The following is a 17,908-nucleotide window of genomic DNA, read 5'->3' as shown; positions in this document are numbered from 1 at the left end:
TGTAAATATTTAAAATATAATAATATAAATATATAAGAATAAAAATATTAATAGAGATAAATATGTATAACATAAAAATGAAAATTAAAATTAAAAAATAAGTATAGTTTAAAATTAAAACCAGAATTAAAACTTAAATATAAATACAAATGTAAATATACATTTAAACATAAATATAAATGTAAATGTAAATATACATATAATTTTTTTTTCCCCCAGCATGGAACAACCTCCCCTTCACAGAAGAACCCACTCAAAAGCCATTTCCTCATTTCCTTTATGTTTTTCCCTCTAAAAGCCATGGAATTCCAGACTCACGCCGGGGGGCTGGTCGCGAGTGAACATGCCCCAGGTGTGCCAGTCCAGGTTGTGGCGGAAGGCGTCATGCTCAGTCTCGCCGAAGCCAAACACAAACGGTGCTGGGAGGTGTGTGGAGATCTGCAGGAATTGGTCACTGAACGTGAATGTCGGCAGCTGTGAGTCCCAGCTGGAAATTGGGTGAAAACGGGGTGAAAATGAGTGAAATTGGGAAAAATCATGAAAATAAGGGGAGGGAATAAGAGGGCGAATAAGGGAAGTGCAAAAAAAAAAAAAAAAGGGGGAGAAGCGAAAAAGTAGGGAGAAAAAATAAAAATAGGGGAAAAAGGAAAAATGGGGGGAAAAAGTGAAAAAATAAGGAAAAATTTAAACCCCAAAACTATGGAGAAAAGATAAAAATAAGGAAAAAAAAAGGCAAAAAAAAATAAGGGAAAAACCAAAAAATAAGGTAGAAGTACAAATTTGGTGAAAAAAGGCTAAAATGGGGGGAAGTGCAAAAATAGGGAGAAAAGCTAAAAATAGGGGAAAAAAGGCTAAAATAATGGTAAAAAGGACAAAAATAGGGAGGAAAGATAAAAATGGAGAAATAGAGAAAAAAGGAAAAAAGATAAAAATAAGGTTAAAATATAGAAATATTGAAAAATTACAAAAATAAGCAAAAAATAGAAAAGAGTTATGTACATAGAAAAAGGAATAAAAAGGACAAAAACAAAAGTAGGGGGAAATAAATACTGGATGAAAAAATACAAAAATGGAACAAAAAAAGAGGATAAAAATATAAAACTAAGACACAAAATAAGAAATAAAAACTAAAACCCAATTAAAATGCAAATAATAGGATGAAAAAGTGAAAGCTGAAAAAAATAAAAATAGTATGAAGAATATAAACTATGGCCCAAAACACAAACGTATGAAAAAAATACAAAAATTGTTTGAAAAAATAAGAGAACATTTAAAAAATAGGTCAAAAACTGAAAAAATTGGTCAATAAATGTGGAAGTAGGAAAAAAATTAAAAACTGGGCAACATATGGCCATTAATATTTACGAAAATAGAAAAACCACCCCCATAAGTAGGACCAAACATTTAAAAGTGGGTCCACTAATACAAAAATAGCATTAAGAAGACAAAAATAAGTCAAAATACTAAAAATATAGAGGTAAAATGGGGGGAAATTACAAGAATTGAACGTAACTGAAAAAAATGATAAATTTTTGGAACTAAATTACAAAGAATGGACAAATACATGGAAAAAATAGGAACAATATGTTAAAAAATTTAACTAGGATAAAATACAGAATTAGGCTAAAATAACACAATAATAGGACAAAGATAGTGGAATATTATAAAAATAAGGGAGAAATTTTTTAAAACACTGAAAAACAACCAGGAAGAAATAGCAAAAATAATAGAAAATAATTAAAACATAGGGAAAGAAGCCCTCATAAATATAACATAACACAGAGTTAAAAAAATAGGGGAAAACAAACAAACAAAAATAAACAACAACCAATAGCAAGGGAGAAAAAAGGAAAATAAAAAATGTAATTTAAGTTTCAGTGAAAAAATAAATGAAGAATTAATGAGAAGATAAAAAAACAAAAGCTAACATTTAAATGAGGAGCCGTAAAATGAAATCAAAAAAGAAACTGAAAGAGTGGACTCACATGACGGTGCCACTACTGCGGCGCCGCACCTGGACCCCAAAGGGTCGCTCCTGGATGGTGACATCATAGAGGCGGCGCTGGACTGAGGCCTGGGGGGTGCCTGGGAGTGAGAGTGGCACTGGAACCTCGTACCGCTGAGTGGCAGAGTCGTAAATCTGTGACAGAAAAACAAAAAATATCAAAATTGACAGATTAAAAAAATCCAAAAATTCGAAATTTCAAAATGATCTACTTACCATTTCAAAGTGTTAAAATTTTGTAATTCCAAACGAGTTAAAAAACAAAAATAAATATTAAAATGTAGATGTTTTAATTATTTTAAATATTCCAAAAATTAAAAATATCATCATTTACAAATTTTAAAAATATCAGCATTTCAAAACTTTGACATTTTAAAATTTCAGCACTGAAAATTTTTAAAATGTAGAAATTCCAAAATAAAGCATTTTTTAAAAATCAAGATTACGAAATGTCAATATTTCAGAATTTCAAAATTTTAAAATTTCTAAATTTCAAAAACGTAACATCTCAAAATCTCAGAATTTAAATATGTAAAATATAGAAATTTCTCAGTAAAGAATTTTTAAATTCAAAATTTTGAAATGTCAGCAATTCAGCATTTCAAATTTTTTAACGGTTCTACATTTCTAACTTTTGAAAATTCAGCTTATAAAAACCTTAAAAATTCAAACTGTAAAATTTAAAACTGCAAAAATTTCAAAATAAAATTTCAAAATATCAGAACTTCAAAATCTCAAAACTTCAACATTTCAATATTTTAACATTATACATTTAAATGAGCCACTTGCATTTCCAGGGGGAAAAAAATTCATGACAACACTTCTGTTTTCCTGTTGGCTGATGGGAATTGATCCCCAAATATAACTAATTAATAGTTTCTAACTGCATGATATTACAATTGTAGATTAGAATTATTACTATACAATAATATAAGTAAATATAAATATAATAGCCCATATAATTAAATATGTTATGGTATAATATACATAATATACCCTAACATGATACAATACAATATGATGTATTATAGTTATATTATTTCTATTTCCATATTTTCATTTCTTTATCATGTATAATGCCTAATATACATTTTCTAATAATATTATATATTATTTTGCATCATATATAACCAGTAATATATAAAAATAAATGAAGAAAAATAAATACAATAATATATAATATGTAATATATAATAATAGAGCGTAGTGTAAAATATTTAATACAGGATATAACTCAATCTATAAGAAATAATATAATATATAATAAATAAAATAAAAATATTAGAAATGAAAATGAAAGCTATCACCTATATAACTATAAAACCTGGTCCACAAAACAGAACATGTTACACAGCAAATAACAAAAAATAACAAATAAAACTTCAACCACCAGATTAAGCCAAATCGAGCCAAAATCCACCCAGCTTCCTAATTAATTCATTCATTAATTACCAAACTAACAAGGCCCCACCTTGAACTGCAGCAGGTGGTCCATGTGGAAGGTCACCTCCAGGCCCAGGGTCTCAATGGGTGTGGTGGCCGCAGTGGTGCTGGCATGGCCACGGCGCTCTAAGGTCACGGTGGCCGTGGCTCCGGTGGGCGAGTACCTGATGTCTGAGGCAGAGTAACCGTTATCGGAGCCGTTGTAGTGGCAGTAGGGGACACGGATGCCTGAGGTATTTTCCTGGGAATAATGAGGAATTCTTGAATTTATGGCACATTTTTGTAATAATTTATTCCAGAAAGTAATTTTTTTTAAATGGAAAACTGGTTAATGAGTGGTTTTGCCTCAAATTTGGCACTATTACTGATCAATAAAACCCCACTGAACATCTCAATCCCTATACAGAAATCAATAATTAATTATAGAATTAATTAGCCTTAATTAATGCTTTTCCAGCTGTCCAGAAATGCAGATACGCCAATGATCCAAAATTCTCTTTTTCTGTGACTTTCGCTTAAATTAACAACAAAACACCTTCAAAACTCCTTTTTTTTTTTTTTTTTTTTTTCCTGTTGGGCATTTTCCAGAGGATTTGCCCAAGATTAATGAGCAAAATCACATGACCCCTTTAAACAGACTAATTAGCCTTAAAATTCCCCTATGGAATCTTCTTCCCAGTTAGTTTTTCCCAGATTTTTGGTTTTCTCAGATCTTTCCTTTTTACATTTTTTGCTCTTTTCAAATTTTGGTATTTTACAAGTTCTTTGTCCATTCTGAAAGTTTTGTCTTTTCACAATTTTCACTTTTTCAGAAATTTCAGCTTTCCACAAGTTTTCAGAAATGTTTGCTCCCTAAAAATTTTTCATTTTCTACAAACTCTTTCATTTCAAAAATACAGCATTTTCAGAAATCCTTGCATTTCTCAAATATTTGCTCTCTACAATTCTTTCCCTATTTGGAATTTCCACTTTTCACAAACATTTCCCCTGGACAAATTTTTGTTTTCAGCAGATTTTTTTGCTTTTCACAAATATTTGCTATTGACAAGTTTTTGCTATTAAAAATTTACCTTTTCCAAGAGTTTTTTTGTTTCATAATTTTTTTAATTTCTCAAATGCCTGCTTTCCACAATCATCTCTTCATGAATTTTTCCTCTTCAGAAATCTTTGGCTTTTCAAAAACCTTGCTTTTTGGCAAATTTTTGGCTTCTCAAGCATTCTTGCATTTCAGCAATTTTTCATTCTCAGAAATTTTTGTGGCTATTTCTCCTTAAAAGTTCTCACTTTCCACAATTTTTATTTTTTCCTTGTAACAACTTTTCACTCATCATTAATTCCTTTATGGACAAATTCTAAATTTTCACAAATTTCTGCTTTCCGGAAATTTCTCCTCTCTGAAATATTTTTATTTTAAATTTTTGTTCATCACTTGTTTCCCTGCAGAAAAATTCTCAACTTTCACAACGTTCTACTTTCCGGGAATTTTCATTCCCCACAACTTCTTTCCTTTAAGACTTTCTGCTCCTCCCTACAGGGAAATTTTTGATTTTTGTGAATTTCTGCTTTCTGGGAGTTTTCTCTTTCCCCAAATCCCAGATATTCACAGATTCTGGGTGATCACTCACATTCCAGATGCAGCCAAGGTGTTCACAACTCTCACGGGACGCACCCTCGGCAGGATGACAATCAAAGCGGTCACTGTCACGTGTCCCCAGTGTCCAGTGCAGGCTGTAGGATTGGCCAAGGCGCAGACGCAGCCCCTGGACTATGGCAACCTGAAAATTAATTGTTATAAATGAAATGTTAATTTATGAGTTGTCAATTAATGGGTCATTGTAAAATACAATGTAAAATGTAAAGCAAAGTATTTTATGTATCATTTTACATATAATTTCAAATAGAAAATCTATCATAGAATTATAACTACTATATTAATATATCATTTATTAAAAATATACTGTTAATATGTTGTTGTATTTTATATATTAGTAAAGGCCTGTATGCACAAACCAGCCTTTGAAATAAGTCGTGATATTAAGGGCTAAAATCCTTGAAACCCTCCTGCAGAAGAGAGAGTAAAGCAAAACAATACCCTTGTGTGTAGGAGAAAAAATGTAAACTGTGTGTGTTAGCCAATAGTAGCTTACTCTGCCTGCAGACCCTGTAGAACCCTATAAAAGGTGTGCTAAAGATAGGAATAAACAGCATTCACAATTACTTCTGTGAAGACTGGTGAATAGCTGGCGGTCTCTCAATATTAATATATGTATATGAAACTATTATTATATATTTATATATTACGTATGTCTAAAAACATACACAAACAATATAAGGTATTCTCTAAACTATATTTATTTGTATAAATATATTTTAAATGTAAATGTGTGCTTATATTTACGTATTGATATCTAAATCATATTATGGTATTTTATGAATTATATATTATGTATTATATACTACATACAATGTATGTATTATATGCTATATAATGTAGAGATATATGAAAATATATATTATATATTTATATTTGAATTTATATATATAAGATACCTATTATATTTAGATTCAAATTGTTACATATATCAATTAATAGGTAATATATAACATTAAATATTAATATAAATATAATAAAACTACATTAACGTTAATAATATTAATAATTACCCATTAAATAGTCCTATATATTATGTATGTTTTATATTTTATAGAGAGAAATCAATAATATAAAAGACTACATGGCATATACAAATCTCTAAAAATATGTATTTTGTATTTATAAATGTATTTATATATAAATATATAGATAGATACATATATGTATTGATGTATACTTAATAAAATTACAGATAATATATTCATCATACAAGGAATATAAAATATATTTTTATATATTTAACTATCATTATTGATAGGCAATCCAATTTTAATATAGATTATACACTGAAATATAATATACAATACAAAATATAGTAGTATAAAAATAATTACTATATTAATATATCATATATGTCATTAAGAATATATGGTATAATATAACATTGTACATTACCTAGCATGATTAATGTAATTACAAGCCTATGTGGACACACTAATATTATGTAATACTAATATTATTATGAAATATAAAAATATATAATACATATTTATAGCACATAATTATTATTCAAGTGCTAAATATTAATACATCAACACCACTCAACTAAAAGAAATAAATTTAGGTGCAATTATTAACTTAAACAAATACAAATTTACAAAGTATAATCACTTACCCATAACCCAATTTCTGCCATTCCCATCAAACCGAATTTCCATTTTCCAAGCCCAAACTTTCCCTGCCCCTCCCTCACCTGTGTGGCAGCGTCATAGGTGAGATTGTGGGGTGATGGGACAGTGGCATCGCTGGACATCACGGTGATGGCCAGTGGCGCCTGCCATAGCCCCAACACACGCAGTTCCTGGAACTCCAGTCCATGAGGCTCTGAGAAGTTGTTGTGGGCCACTGACAGCTCCAGCACAGTCTTAGGGGGAACAGGGACAGTTTGGGGTGAAACAGGAGAATTTTGTTTCATTTCAGATGGGAAGTGTAAAAAAAGATATATTTAATTTATATAAATAATATTTATAAATGTATAATTTATTAAAATACTATTTCAAAGGAAAATTTAAAAATATATATTTTTATTATATTTTATCATATATAATATACCAATATCATATATCATATATTGATAAATTATATTATAATATATTTGACATTACAGTATTGTATATTGTATATTTATATTAATAATATTATTATTAATTATATGGTATTATTATATATCTATTATATTTTATCCTTGCAAATCAAAATAAAATTCTGGAAGTAATTTTCAACAATTCTATAAATACAAATATGTTTAAAAATTATATTAGAAATACATACCCTGGAAGTGTAAAATGAAGATACTTATGTACCTCAATAATCTTTAAAATGATAAATTAATTTTTTTTATTTATATATACACATATATATATAAAACACATTGTTTTTATCATCATTATCAATATTAGCATTATTATAATCAATATACATCATAACAACATATATTAATATTAATGGTAATAATATCTTCATATATTTCACTAATAAAATTGTAATAAAGTTTATTAATTTAGTTATAAAATAGTTCAATTAAATACTATTAGTAATACTGAAATGAAATTTTTATAAAATATAATTAAACATGATTATTATAATTATATACTTAGGAAAGGAAAAAGTAATAACACAGTGATAGACAATTAATTGAATTTAATTTTTATTTAAATTATTTTAAATTATTAATATAAAAATAAAATAATTACTATCAGATGTTAATAATTATAATATTAAAAAAGATTAATCTCAGACTGCCATCTTGGCCAACGGCTTTCTAAAATTTCACATTACCAAATATTTAAATTTTTTAGGAAATACTTTAAGGAAAAGGGGGAGGAAAAGGGAACTTGGCTGGGAAGTGTCATGGATTCAAATTTAATCTGTAATCATTAATGGGAAATGTTATTGATTAAACCAGAAATTAAAGTTCACTGCTTTAAAGTTTGTGACTCACTTTGGAAAACCAGAATTTGTAGAAAATGTATGATTTGCTCCTCACAGTATCTAAAATGGGGAGAAAAATAAAAATAGTAGTAGTAATAATAATAGAAATAATAAGCAGTAATTAATGATTACAATAAGCCATCATATTATAAAATTTTTATAGTTATAATCCTGCTAATTATAAAATGTATAACATGACATATATATTTATTGCAATATAATCAATATTTTAAATACCATTAATATTAATATTATCCATATACTAGATATCTGTTAAAATAGATATGAAATATACATTTATATAAAAATACATTAACAATTTACAATTTAAAATTTAACACCTATTAGTCTTCCAATTCAGTCTTTACTTTTAATTAAAAAGAAATATAATTCAATTAAGTAATTAAATATAGATTTAATTTTCATTAAAATTCCCACTCTGAATCAATGTGGGGCATTGAAATGTCTGTTCTTCCTTAAATCCCTTTCTTTTGTGGGAGAGTCTCCCTCAACTCCCACGTTTTTCTCTATCCCAGCCATGGGAGCCCAAACCCCCCCAAATCTGCCCCTTTTTAGCCCATTTTACCCCACATTCTGAAAATAATTGCCCTGTCCTTAATTATTGAATCAGAAAATTCAATTTCAATTAGGAAGAAAATTATATACTACACTTTTTATTTTAAAAGTGAATTATAAATCAGTAAAAATCAAATATAAAGGAATGAGTAAAATGATAAAATAAAAAATTGAATTAAAAACTGAACCAAAAGAATTAATTTTTTTTCCCCAACAATACAATTCTTCTTTCATTTTGATGCAGTTTCCCTCATATTCAAGAATTTTTTCCCAAATACTTTCCTCTTGTCATAAATCCATAAACTCCAATTAAATCCTCCTATATTAATGCCAAATACTTGCCATTTTATCTCAAAATTTTGGCCTTTTTGAATAATTTCTCATTCTGGTTGTCATGGTGAAGGAACTTCAAGTTTTTAAAATATTTTATTTCACTGAAAATCAATAAAACTCAAATATCTTGCCATTTTTGGGGGGAAAATGGCCATTGAAGGATGAATGTTGTTGAAATATTTGAGTGTCCAAAATTGTTTAATTTCAGTGAAAACCTGCACTAAAGAGACCCTTTGAAGCAACCTCAGAAAATTTGAAATGTATTTCTTTTCCAAAATTAATTTTTTCCAAATAGTTCCTAAATACTTAAAAAAATTATTTTTAATAATTATTTTTTAATATAAAAATTTTAAATTTTTAATTTTTTAATTTTAAACACTCAAGATTTTGAGTTTCCACTTCCCAACCTGAGAATTTTATTAGAATTTTTGATATTTTTAATGTTTTTTAACTATATATTGGCTATTTGAAACTTTAAATGCAATTTTAAAGATTAAAAGTTTTTTAAAAATTAATATATATGTAATTTTGTTTTGAATACTATATTATATATTTTTTTATTTAAATGTAAATTTGAAAGATTAAAAATAATTCTTAAACTGGATATTTTGAATTTTTATTTCTTAAAAGAAAATATCCATTAGTTACTACAGGAAATAGGAATCAAAATATAAATACAATATAAAATTTAAAATTAAATATAAAATTCAAAATACATTTGTTTTATTTTTTAATTTTTAAATATTTTAAGAGCTGTAAAAAAGTAAATTAAAAAGAAAATATTAATAAAATATTTTAAATGTTTCTAAAATAAACATTAAGAACTCAATTATTTTTAATTTTAAAATGTTTTTAACTTTTAAACTTTTTTAATTTTAATTTTTTTAAAAAAATATTTAAATATTTTGAAAATTTCAAATATCTTATATTTACATAATTTAAGAGATATTTCTGTATTCTTTTCTTTTATTCTCCTTCCTTGAAATCAGTTCAGTGACCCAAAACTGAGTAGATTCAGGGAATTTTTGCTGTTGCCGTCTCACCTGCAGATTCTCCATCATCCCAAAAGAGCTCCCCCGTTGCCTCCTGGTTCTCATCCAGTGCCACGATGAGTCCCATGGGATTCCTGCGGCTGGAAAACAGGGGACAAGCCACAACAGTAGATAATTAATTAATTAAGAAGCCAATTAATTTTAATGAGTATTATTAATTTTATTAATTTCTGTTTATCAGGGATTCAAAACTTCCTTGTTGTCTGAATTTTTGGTGTTGGACAATTTTCTTCCATCAGGATAAAATCCTTCTAATAATGATTAAATTAATTTATCAAGGATAATTATATAATCCCTAGGCAGGTGTAAGAAATTAATCAAGATCTGGGTAATTGGTAAAAAATGGATGAGGTTGTGGCAGGGATGGAAATTCCCAAATTTCACTATGGAAATAGTAAATATTGTGGAATGAGATGAAGATAATGATGACCATGATGATGAAGACAAAGAAGCTGATGAAAACAATGATGAAAACTAAAAAGACAAAGAAGATGGAGAAGAAGAAGATGGAGAAGAAGGAGAAGAGAAAGAAGACAATGAAGGAAAAGAAGAGGAAGAAGATATAGATGCAGAAGAGCAAGAGGAATATAAGGAAGGAAAAGAAGATGAAGAAGAGGGAGATGAAGATAAAAACAGAGATAAAGAAGGTCAAGAAGATCAAGAAGAAAATGAAGAAGATTAAAAAGGAAAAAGAAAAAGAAAGAAGAAAGATGAAGAAGATGAAGACAAAGATGAAAATGATGAAGATGAAAAAGACGAAGATGAAGACAAGAAGATGACAAAGATGAAAAAGATGAAAATGAAGAGGAAGAGGAAGATGACAGCTAAAGAAGATGAAGAAGCCAACAAAAAAGACAAACAAAGACAACAAAGATGAAGAAGATGAAGAAGATGAAAATTAAGATGAAAAAGACAAAGATGAAGATGGAAGAGGAGGAAGAGAAGAACAGCAAGAAGACAATGAAGAAGAAAAAAATGAAGAAGACAAAGATATTGAAGAAAAAGATGACACTGAAGATGAAGATGAAAAACACGAAGAAGATGAGGAAGTGAAAGAGGAAGAAGACAAAAGAAAAGAGGAACACAAAAAGGGCAAAGATGAAAAGGAAGATGAAGGCAAGAAAGAAGACAAAGATAAAGAAGATGAAGATCAGGAAGATGATGAAGAAGAAGACAAAAAAAAGAGGAAGATGAAGACAAAAATGATGAAGATTGACAATGACAAGAAGAAAAGAAGAAGAAGAAAACTAAGATGAAAAAGAAGAAAACAGAACAAGAAGAAGAACGGCAATGTGCAAATGAAGAAGCTGATGAAGAAGACAGAGATGGAGAAATAATAATCATCATCATTATCGTCATTGTCCACCTTCATCCCCATTTCTGCCCAACCCATCGGCCCCACCCCTGCTGGTGTTACCTGGCAGCTGTGGTGGTGGCCGGGTGCTGCACGGGGAAGATGTGACCCCCGCGCAGGTGCAGCCCCAGCTTGTCTGCAGGCAGGTACAGGTGAGTCCACTGCTTCCGCATCCACAGCCTGGAGCCCTGGAACAGCAGGGATGACCGGGCGGGAGGGATGGGTGAAAAGCAGGGGGGGAGCAGGTAGAGGAGGAGGAGGAGGAAGAACAGAAGGAAAGGGAGAAACAGGAAGAGGAGGTAGAGGAAGGAGGAGGGAAAAAGTAGAGGAAGAGGAGGAGGACAAGGAAGAGCAAGAGTAAGAAGGAAGGAGACGAGAAAGAAGAGAAGGAGGAGGAGGAAGAGGAGAAGGGGGTAGTGGAGGAGGAAGAAGAAGAGAAGGAGAAGAAGAAAGGAGGAAAATGAAAAGGAAAAAGGAGGAGGAAAAAGATGAAGAACAGGAGAAGCAGCAGGAAGAAGAGGGGGAAGGAGAAAAGAAGAAAAAAGGGGAGGGGAAGGAGGAAGAAGAGAAGGAAGAAGAAAAGGAGGAGAAGAGGTGGAGGAGAAAGGAGGAAGAGGAGGGGAAAGTGGAGGAGGAAAGGAAGAAGGAGAAAGAAGGGGAGGAGGAGGGTAAGGAGGGGAAAGGGGAGGAGAAGGAAGAAGAGAAAGAAGGAGGAAAATGAAGATGAGTAGGAGGATCAGCAGGAGGAGGAGGAGAAGGAAGAAGGGGAGAACAGGGAAGAGGAGGAAGGAGAGGAAGAGGAGAAGGATGTGGTGGAGGAAGAAAACAAGGAAGAAGGAGGAGGATGGCAAGGAGGAATGTGCGGAACGCGTGGAAGAGGAGAAAGAGGAAGAAGGAAGAAGAGCAGGAAGGAAAAAAGGAAGAAGGGGAAGGGGAAGAGAAGGGAACGGTGTTACTCACTCCTCTATTTATTTATTCAGCATTTCAGGTTTTTATCCATGTATTAAAGTAATTAAGGAATTTTAACGTCTGGACACCCTGGACTCACCGACTCGTACTCATACCAGACAGCGTCGGGAATGTAAGCCGAGATCACCTCCACACCCTGCAGGTGGGGACACATGGATTATTCCAGCAACAAGCACCCAAAATTGCCTGAAATCACCAAAATTCCATCAGGATTTTGCTTCTTCAGGGTTAATTTTAAGTATCCCAAAACGTGGAGAATCATCAAATCAAGGAAGTCTAAAATACCAGAATTCATCCCAGACATCCATGCTTTGGATTGGAAGGGCCTGAGTGTTACATCATCAAAGCCATTAATGTAAATTCACTGTATTTAACCCAAAATTGGAGTGCTCCAAGCACAAAGTCACAGAATATTAATGGGAATCATTAAATCACCCAAATTTCCATTTTCTTGCTGATATTTCCTGTGTTTATGGAATATTTGGTTCCACTCCAAGAAATCCAGAGTGATTTGCAAAGGTTTTGCGACAGAAAAAACAAAAATCCCAATTTTTTGTTGCGATGAATCACAAGAAAAGTAGGTTAAAAATCAACATTAAAGGGGAAAATGGAGAAAAAGGAGAAAATATAATTTAAGAAAAATTGATTTAAGGAAAAATACATTGAGAAGCAAATGAATGCAGAAGTGGAAAACTTAAATTAAAAAGCAATTTAAGGAAAAAATTAAATGTTAAAAATATGTTAAGTAGGGAAAAAGAAAGAAAATTACTAACTATTAAAATTTAATACGATTCTGGGGCAGAAAATGGAATAAAAATAATTTAAGGAAAAAATTAAATGTAGGAGAAAATAATTTATGGAGAAAAATAAATTTTTGAAATACATTAAGCAGAAAATGAAATTTTGAAAGTATTTAGGAAAGGACTGAATATAAAAAATAAATCAAGGAGAAAATCAGGTTTAAAAATAAGAATTTTTAGGAGAAAATGAAATTTAAGAAGTAATAATTTAAGGAGAAATTTATATTAATGAAAATTGTATTTAAATAAGATTTTTAAACAATTTTTTTTCCTCTCTTCTCCAGCTTTAAAATCCAGACCAGGAGGGGGAAATTGATCCTCCCAGAGTCAGGGAATTACAATTTAAAACTGGAGAGAAACCCCAGATTCAAGAGAATAAAAGATCAATAAATTCAGTTTTGGGTTTTTTTGCAGTAATTCCCAGTGCAAATTGGGGGAATTCCACCTACAGGCTCGAGCACAGGGGTGATGAGGAGCCCTGGACCCCACAGGAACTGCCCATTCACATCCCATGTGGCCTCCTCAGCGTAAAACCTGGGCCGGCAGCAAAGCAGAGTTGTTAGCGGCATTAATTAACTAAGTGGGTAATTAATTGCATGTTAATTAAGGCTAATTCATGCTGTTTTAACCCTTCAAGATCTCAGATGTTTAAAATGCACTGTATCCCAGAATTGTTTCAGATGGAGGCAATGTGGAGCAAATTCAGCTCGTTAATGATGCATTAATTATGCAAATGAGTCTGGGGCTGGCATGCATTACCCTGGGAAGGGATCGCCCTCACCTGGCCAACTCTCCTCTCAGGGGGTTCTGGGGAGGGATGGGCCTCATTTTCTCCAGGGTGAACTAGGTGAATGTCAAGGTCAAAGTCAAAGTCAAAATCAAAATCAAGATTAAGACAGAAGTCAAGATGCAAGACCAAGATCCAACTCAAGATTAGGACCTGTTGGAGTTAGAGGTACAGAGTGTGTGTCCTTATGTTTGATACCTGGATCTGACATCCACAGAAGCACTGAATTTCATATAACACCATGAAAACAACTGTTAAAGTTAAATAGAAAAACTAGGAGTGCAAGTGTGTAAATTAGAAAATTTTCTTAAGTCACTGAGTGGAAGTTAAAGTTTAGAGTTTAAGATAGTTTAGAGAACAAAAGACATGATGGAAGATTTAAGGTGTTGTCTCTTCTTCCTACTTGCTTCTTCATCTTCTAGAGGTTTTTGGGTAGTAGTAAGTGACTGGATAGAGAATGCTGCAGTGCAGCACACTGGTGTTGGGTCATTGGGTCACTAAGAAAAATAATTTACTTAGCATTTGTTAATTGGATAAATGTACATATAAAAGACCTTGGGAAAGTTCTTTGTTAGCTATTTTGCACTTTTCTATCTTGGTGCATGTAGCTTCTTGTACCCTGTATACATGTAATGCAGATAAAAGAAGAATGAACAATCAAGTCCAAACAAGAGAAAACTGCTTCTCTCTCATCAGTCTCAGTCTGAGGGGGAAACAGAACTCAACCAAAAGAGTCCCATCAGGACAAGGACCCAAATCAAGGCCAAGTTCAAGACCCAGCCAAGATCAAGATCAAGATCAAGACCAAATCAAGGTTGAGATCCAAATCAAGGTCCAAATCAAGGTCATGGTCTAAGTCAAGATCAAGATCCAAGTCAAGTCCAAGATCAAGTTTGAAATCACAAACCAAGTCAAGGTCAGGATCCAAAACAAGATCAAGGTCAAGACTCAAGTCAAGACCAAGATCAAGATCTAAGTCAAGATCAGGATTCAAATCCAAGTCAAGATCCAAATCAAGATCCAGATCAAGATCCAAGTCAAGATATAAGTCAAGATGAGGATCAAGATCCAAGTTGAGATCAAGTTCAAAATCCAAGTCAAGATCAAGTTCAAAATCAAAAACCCAGCCAAAATCAGAATCTAAATGAAGATCAAGGTTAACCCAAGTCAAGACCAAGATTAAGATCAAGATCAAGATCCAAGTCAACATTAAGACTAAGATCCAAGTCAATATCTAAGGTAAGCTCAAGATCAAAACCAAATCAAGTTCAAGATCAAGACCAAATCAAGTTCAAGCTCAAGATCCAAGTCAAGACCAACATTAAGATCTAAGTCACGCTCAAGATCCAAGACCAAGATTCAAGTCAAGATCCAAGACAAGGTCAAGATCAAGATTCAAGTCAAGGTCAAGGTGCATTCCCAGGTGCATTCCCGGCTGGACTCACTCATGCAGCAGTGGTCGAGCCACGGTATCTCCGCGGGTGTGGGCACGGTAGAACAGTGAGTACAGGTAGGGCAACAGGTGGTACCGGATGCTCAGGTAGTGTCGGGATGAGTTCACCAGCACCGAGTTGGCACCGAATGCAGCTGGATCCTGTGGCTGCAGCCAAGACAGGGATTTTACTTTTTTTTCTGTTTGTTTCTTTGTTTGGGGCTTTTAAAATTATTTTAATTTTAATTTTTTTAAAAAATAATTTTGCTTTATTTTTTGTTTTATTTTTACTGGTTTTATTTTATTTTATTGCTTTGTTAATATTATTTTAAAATTTTAATTCTTATTTAAGTTTCAATTTTTTAAAATTGTAATTTTATTTTGTTTGAGGTTTTTTACCACTTATAATTTAATTTAATTTAGTTAATTTAATTTAATTTTATTTTATGCCAGCTGACAATAATTAAAAAATTTAACTATGCCAAACCTTCCTCTGCCATCCATAAACACCCTTGGGAGCCCAAACTACCCAAATTTTGGACCCATCAGCATAGAAATTTAATTCCCAAAACTGAAGTTTTGGGGAATTCTCTCACTGTGCTGCTCTCGTGGTTGTGGTTCCTGGCTAAGGGGTAAAAGGCCCCAAGCTGCATCCAGCGCCGGCAAAGTTCCTCCGGAGCTGCCCCCAAGGACCCACAGATGGCCGCTCCCACCTGCCATGGAGAGAAAAATTGAAAGAGAAATTTAAATTAAAAATGAAATTAAAAATGAAATTGAAGTGGAATGTTAAACTGAAATTAAACTTGAAGTTGAAAACAAAATTAAAGTAGAAATCAAAATTGAAATTGAAATTAAAATTAGAGTGAAATTTAAATTGAAAGTGAAGTTGCAATTAAAATTAAATTGAAGTTGGACTTAAAATTGAGGTATAAATTGAAATGATATTGGAGTTGAAATGGAAATTGAAATTAAAACTGAAATTGAAAGTAATCACAGTAGACATAGAAGCTGAGATTGAAATTGAAGTTGCGGTTAAAATGGAAATTGAAATTAAAGTTAAAATTGAGTTTTAAGTAGAAGTTAAAAGAAAAGCAGGATACTGTTGTTGCCCAGCTTGTTATGGCCCAAATTGCCACCAAAACTCAAATTAAATTTCCCAAATCTCTGAGATTCGGACCCAAAATTTTCCTCTTCCATTTTCCTCTTAAATATTCACATCAGTTTTTTATTTCTTGTCCATCTGCACTTTCAGAATTCCCCAATCCCTCCTTAGTTCAGGTTTTTATGGATTTTTCCCATTTTTCTATAATTACTGATTTCAGATTTTTCTGGGATCTCTGGGCAGATTTTCCCTGTTTCTCCATAATTACTTCATTTGCTATTTTCCTGGGATTCCACTGTGGATTCTCCCTGCTTCTCTATGATTATCAAATTCAGGGGTTTTTAGCATTTCCCAATATTTTCCCAGATTCATGCAGATATTTTTGGGATTTCCAGGTGGATTTCCCCAGTTTCTCTCTAATTATTGAATTTAGTTTTATTTTCTGGGATTTCCAGGTGGATTTTTCCCCATTTTTCTCTAATTATTTGTTTATGTTTTTTCTGGATTTCCCCCTATTTTTGTATAATTATTTAATTCAGGTTTTTCCTTGGATTTCTGGGTGGATTTACCCTATTTCTCTCTAATAATTATCAAATTCCAGTTTTTTCTGGATTTCCCTCCATTTTTGTATTATTTAATTCAGATTTTTTTCTGGGGTTTCTGGGCAGCTTTTCCTGGGATTTTTGCAGACTTTCTATTTCTTTCTAATTATTTAATTTGTGTTTTTGGGATTGCTGGGTGGATTTTCCCCACTTCTCTTTAATGACTTAATCCAGATTTTTCCTGGCATTTCCTTGCACATTTTTTTCTTGTTTTTGCCCTTATAACTCACATAGGGGATCCCAAAGAGGCCAAATTCCAGCAGAGCAGGGGTAGCCCATCGCAGATGGTCCCAGGTGGCTGCGTTGTCGCCGAGCCAGTGGCCACCGAGGCGTCCGGAGCCCGCAAAGGTTGAGCCGGACACCAGGAAGCTGCGGCGCCCTGGGGACAACCGGCCTAGAGCCCTGGGGTGAAAAACGGGGGAAAATGGGGGGAAAAAAATTAAAGTGAGACTTAAAAAAACAAAAGAGATTGAAATGGAATAGTGGGATAAAATAATGGACTAAAATGAGATTAAAATACAACATTGAAATAAAGGACTGAAATTAAATAATGAAATAAAATAATGGACTAAAATGAGATTGAAAAGGAGATTGAAATGAAAGAATGGAATGAAAGAATGGAGTAACATAACAAAATAAAAGAATGGAAAAATATAATGGAATAAAATACTGGAATAAAATGAGATTAGAAAAGGACATTGAAATTAAATAATAGTATAAAATAATGGAATAAGGTAATGAAAGAAAATGACAAAAAATGGAATAAAATAATGGAATAAAATAATGGAATAAAATAATGAAATGAAATGAGTTTAGAGAAGGAGATAAAATAAGAAATTGAAATCACAAAATGTCAAAATGAGATAAA

General features: G+C 31.7%; 1 protein-coding gene across 2 annotated transcripts in view; it reads right to left on the bottom strand.

Moving 5' to 3' along the window:
- LOC111943230 (maltase-glucoamylase-like) overlaps positions 1-17,908 on the bottom strand; it is a 68,377-nt gene that overhangs the window by 24,993 nt on the left and 25,476 nt on the right. For both annotated transcript variants that reach the window (XM_086866495.1, XM_086866496.1), the window contains exons 16-28: positions 17,271-17,442; positions 15,933-16,049; positions 15,350-15,504; positions 13,567-13,651; positions 12,397-12,453; positions 11,412-11,536; positions 9,986-10,074; positions 8,044-8,093; positions 6,796-6,966; positions 5,074-5,223; positions 3,477-3,689; positions 1,986-2,140; positions 319-487 (exon numbers count right to left, since the gene is read on the bottom strand). In XM_086866495.1, coding sequence (XP_086722621.1) covers positions 319-487; positions 1,986-2,140; positions 3,477-3,689; positions 5,074-5,223; positions 6,796-6,966; positions 8,044-8,093; positions 9,986-10,074; positions 11,412-11,536; positions 12,397-12,453; positions 13,567-13,651; positions 15,350-15,504; positions 15,933-16,049; positions 17,271-17,442 — 1,708 coding nt within the window. The remainder of the gene's footprint in view (positions 1-318; positions 488-1,985; positions 2,141-3,476; positions 3,690-5,073; positions 5,224-6,795; positions 6,967-8,043; positions 8,094-9,985; positions 10,075-11,411; positions 11,537-12,396; positions 12,454-13,566; positions 13,652-15,349; positions 15,505-15,932; positions 16,050-17,270; positions 17,443-17,908) is intronic.

The sequence above is a fragment of the Cyanistes caeruleus genome, chromosome 31, assembly GCF_971803275.1.
Source record: "Cyanistes caeruleus chromosome 31, bCyaCae1.hap1.1, whole genome shotgun sequence".
In the NCBI taxonomy this organism is placed as follows: domain Eukaryota; kingdom Metazoa; phylum Chordata; class Aves; order Passeriformes; family Paridae; genus Cyanistes; species Cyanistes caeruleus.
The sequence above is the reverse complement of the archived record's forward strand: the minus strand, read 5'-3'. Positions and strand labels throughout refer to the sequence as shown.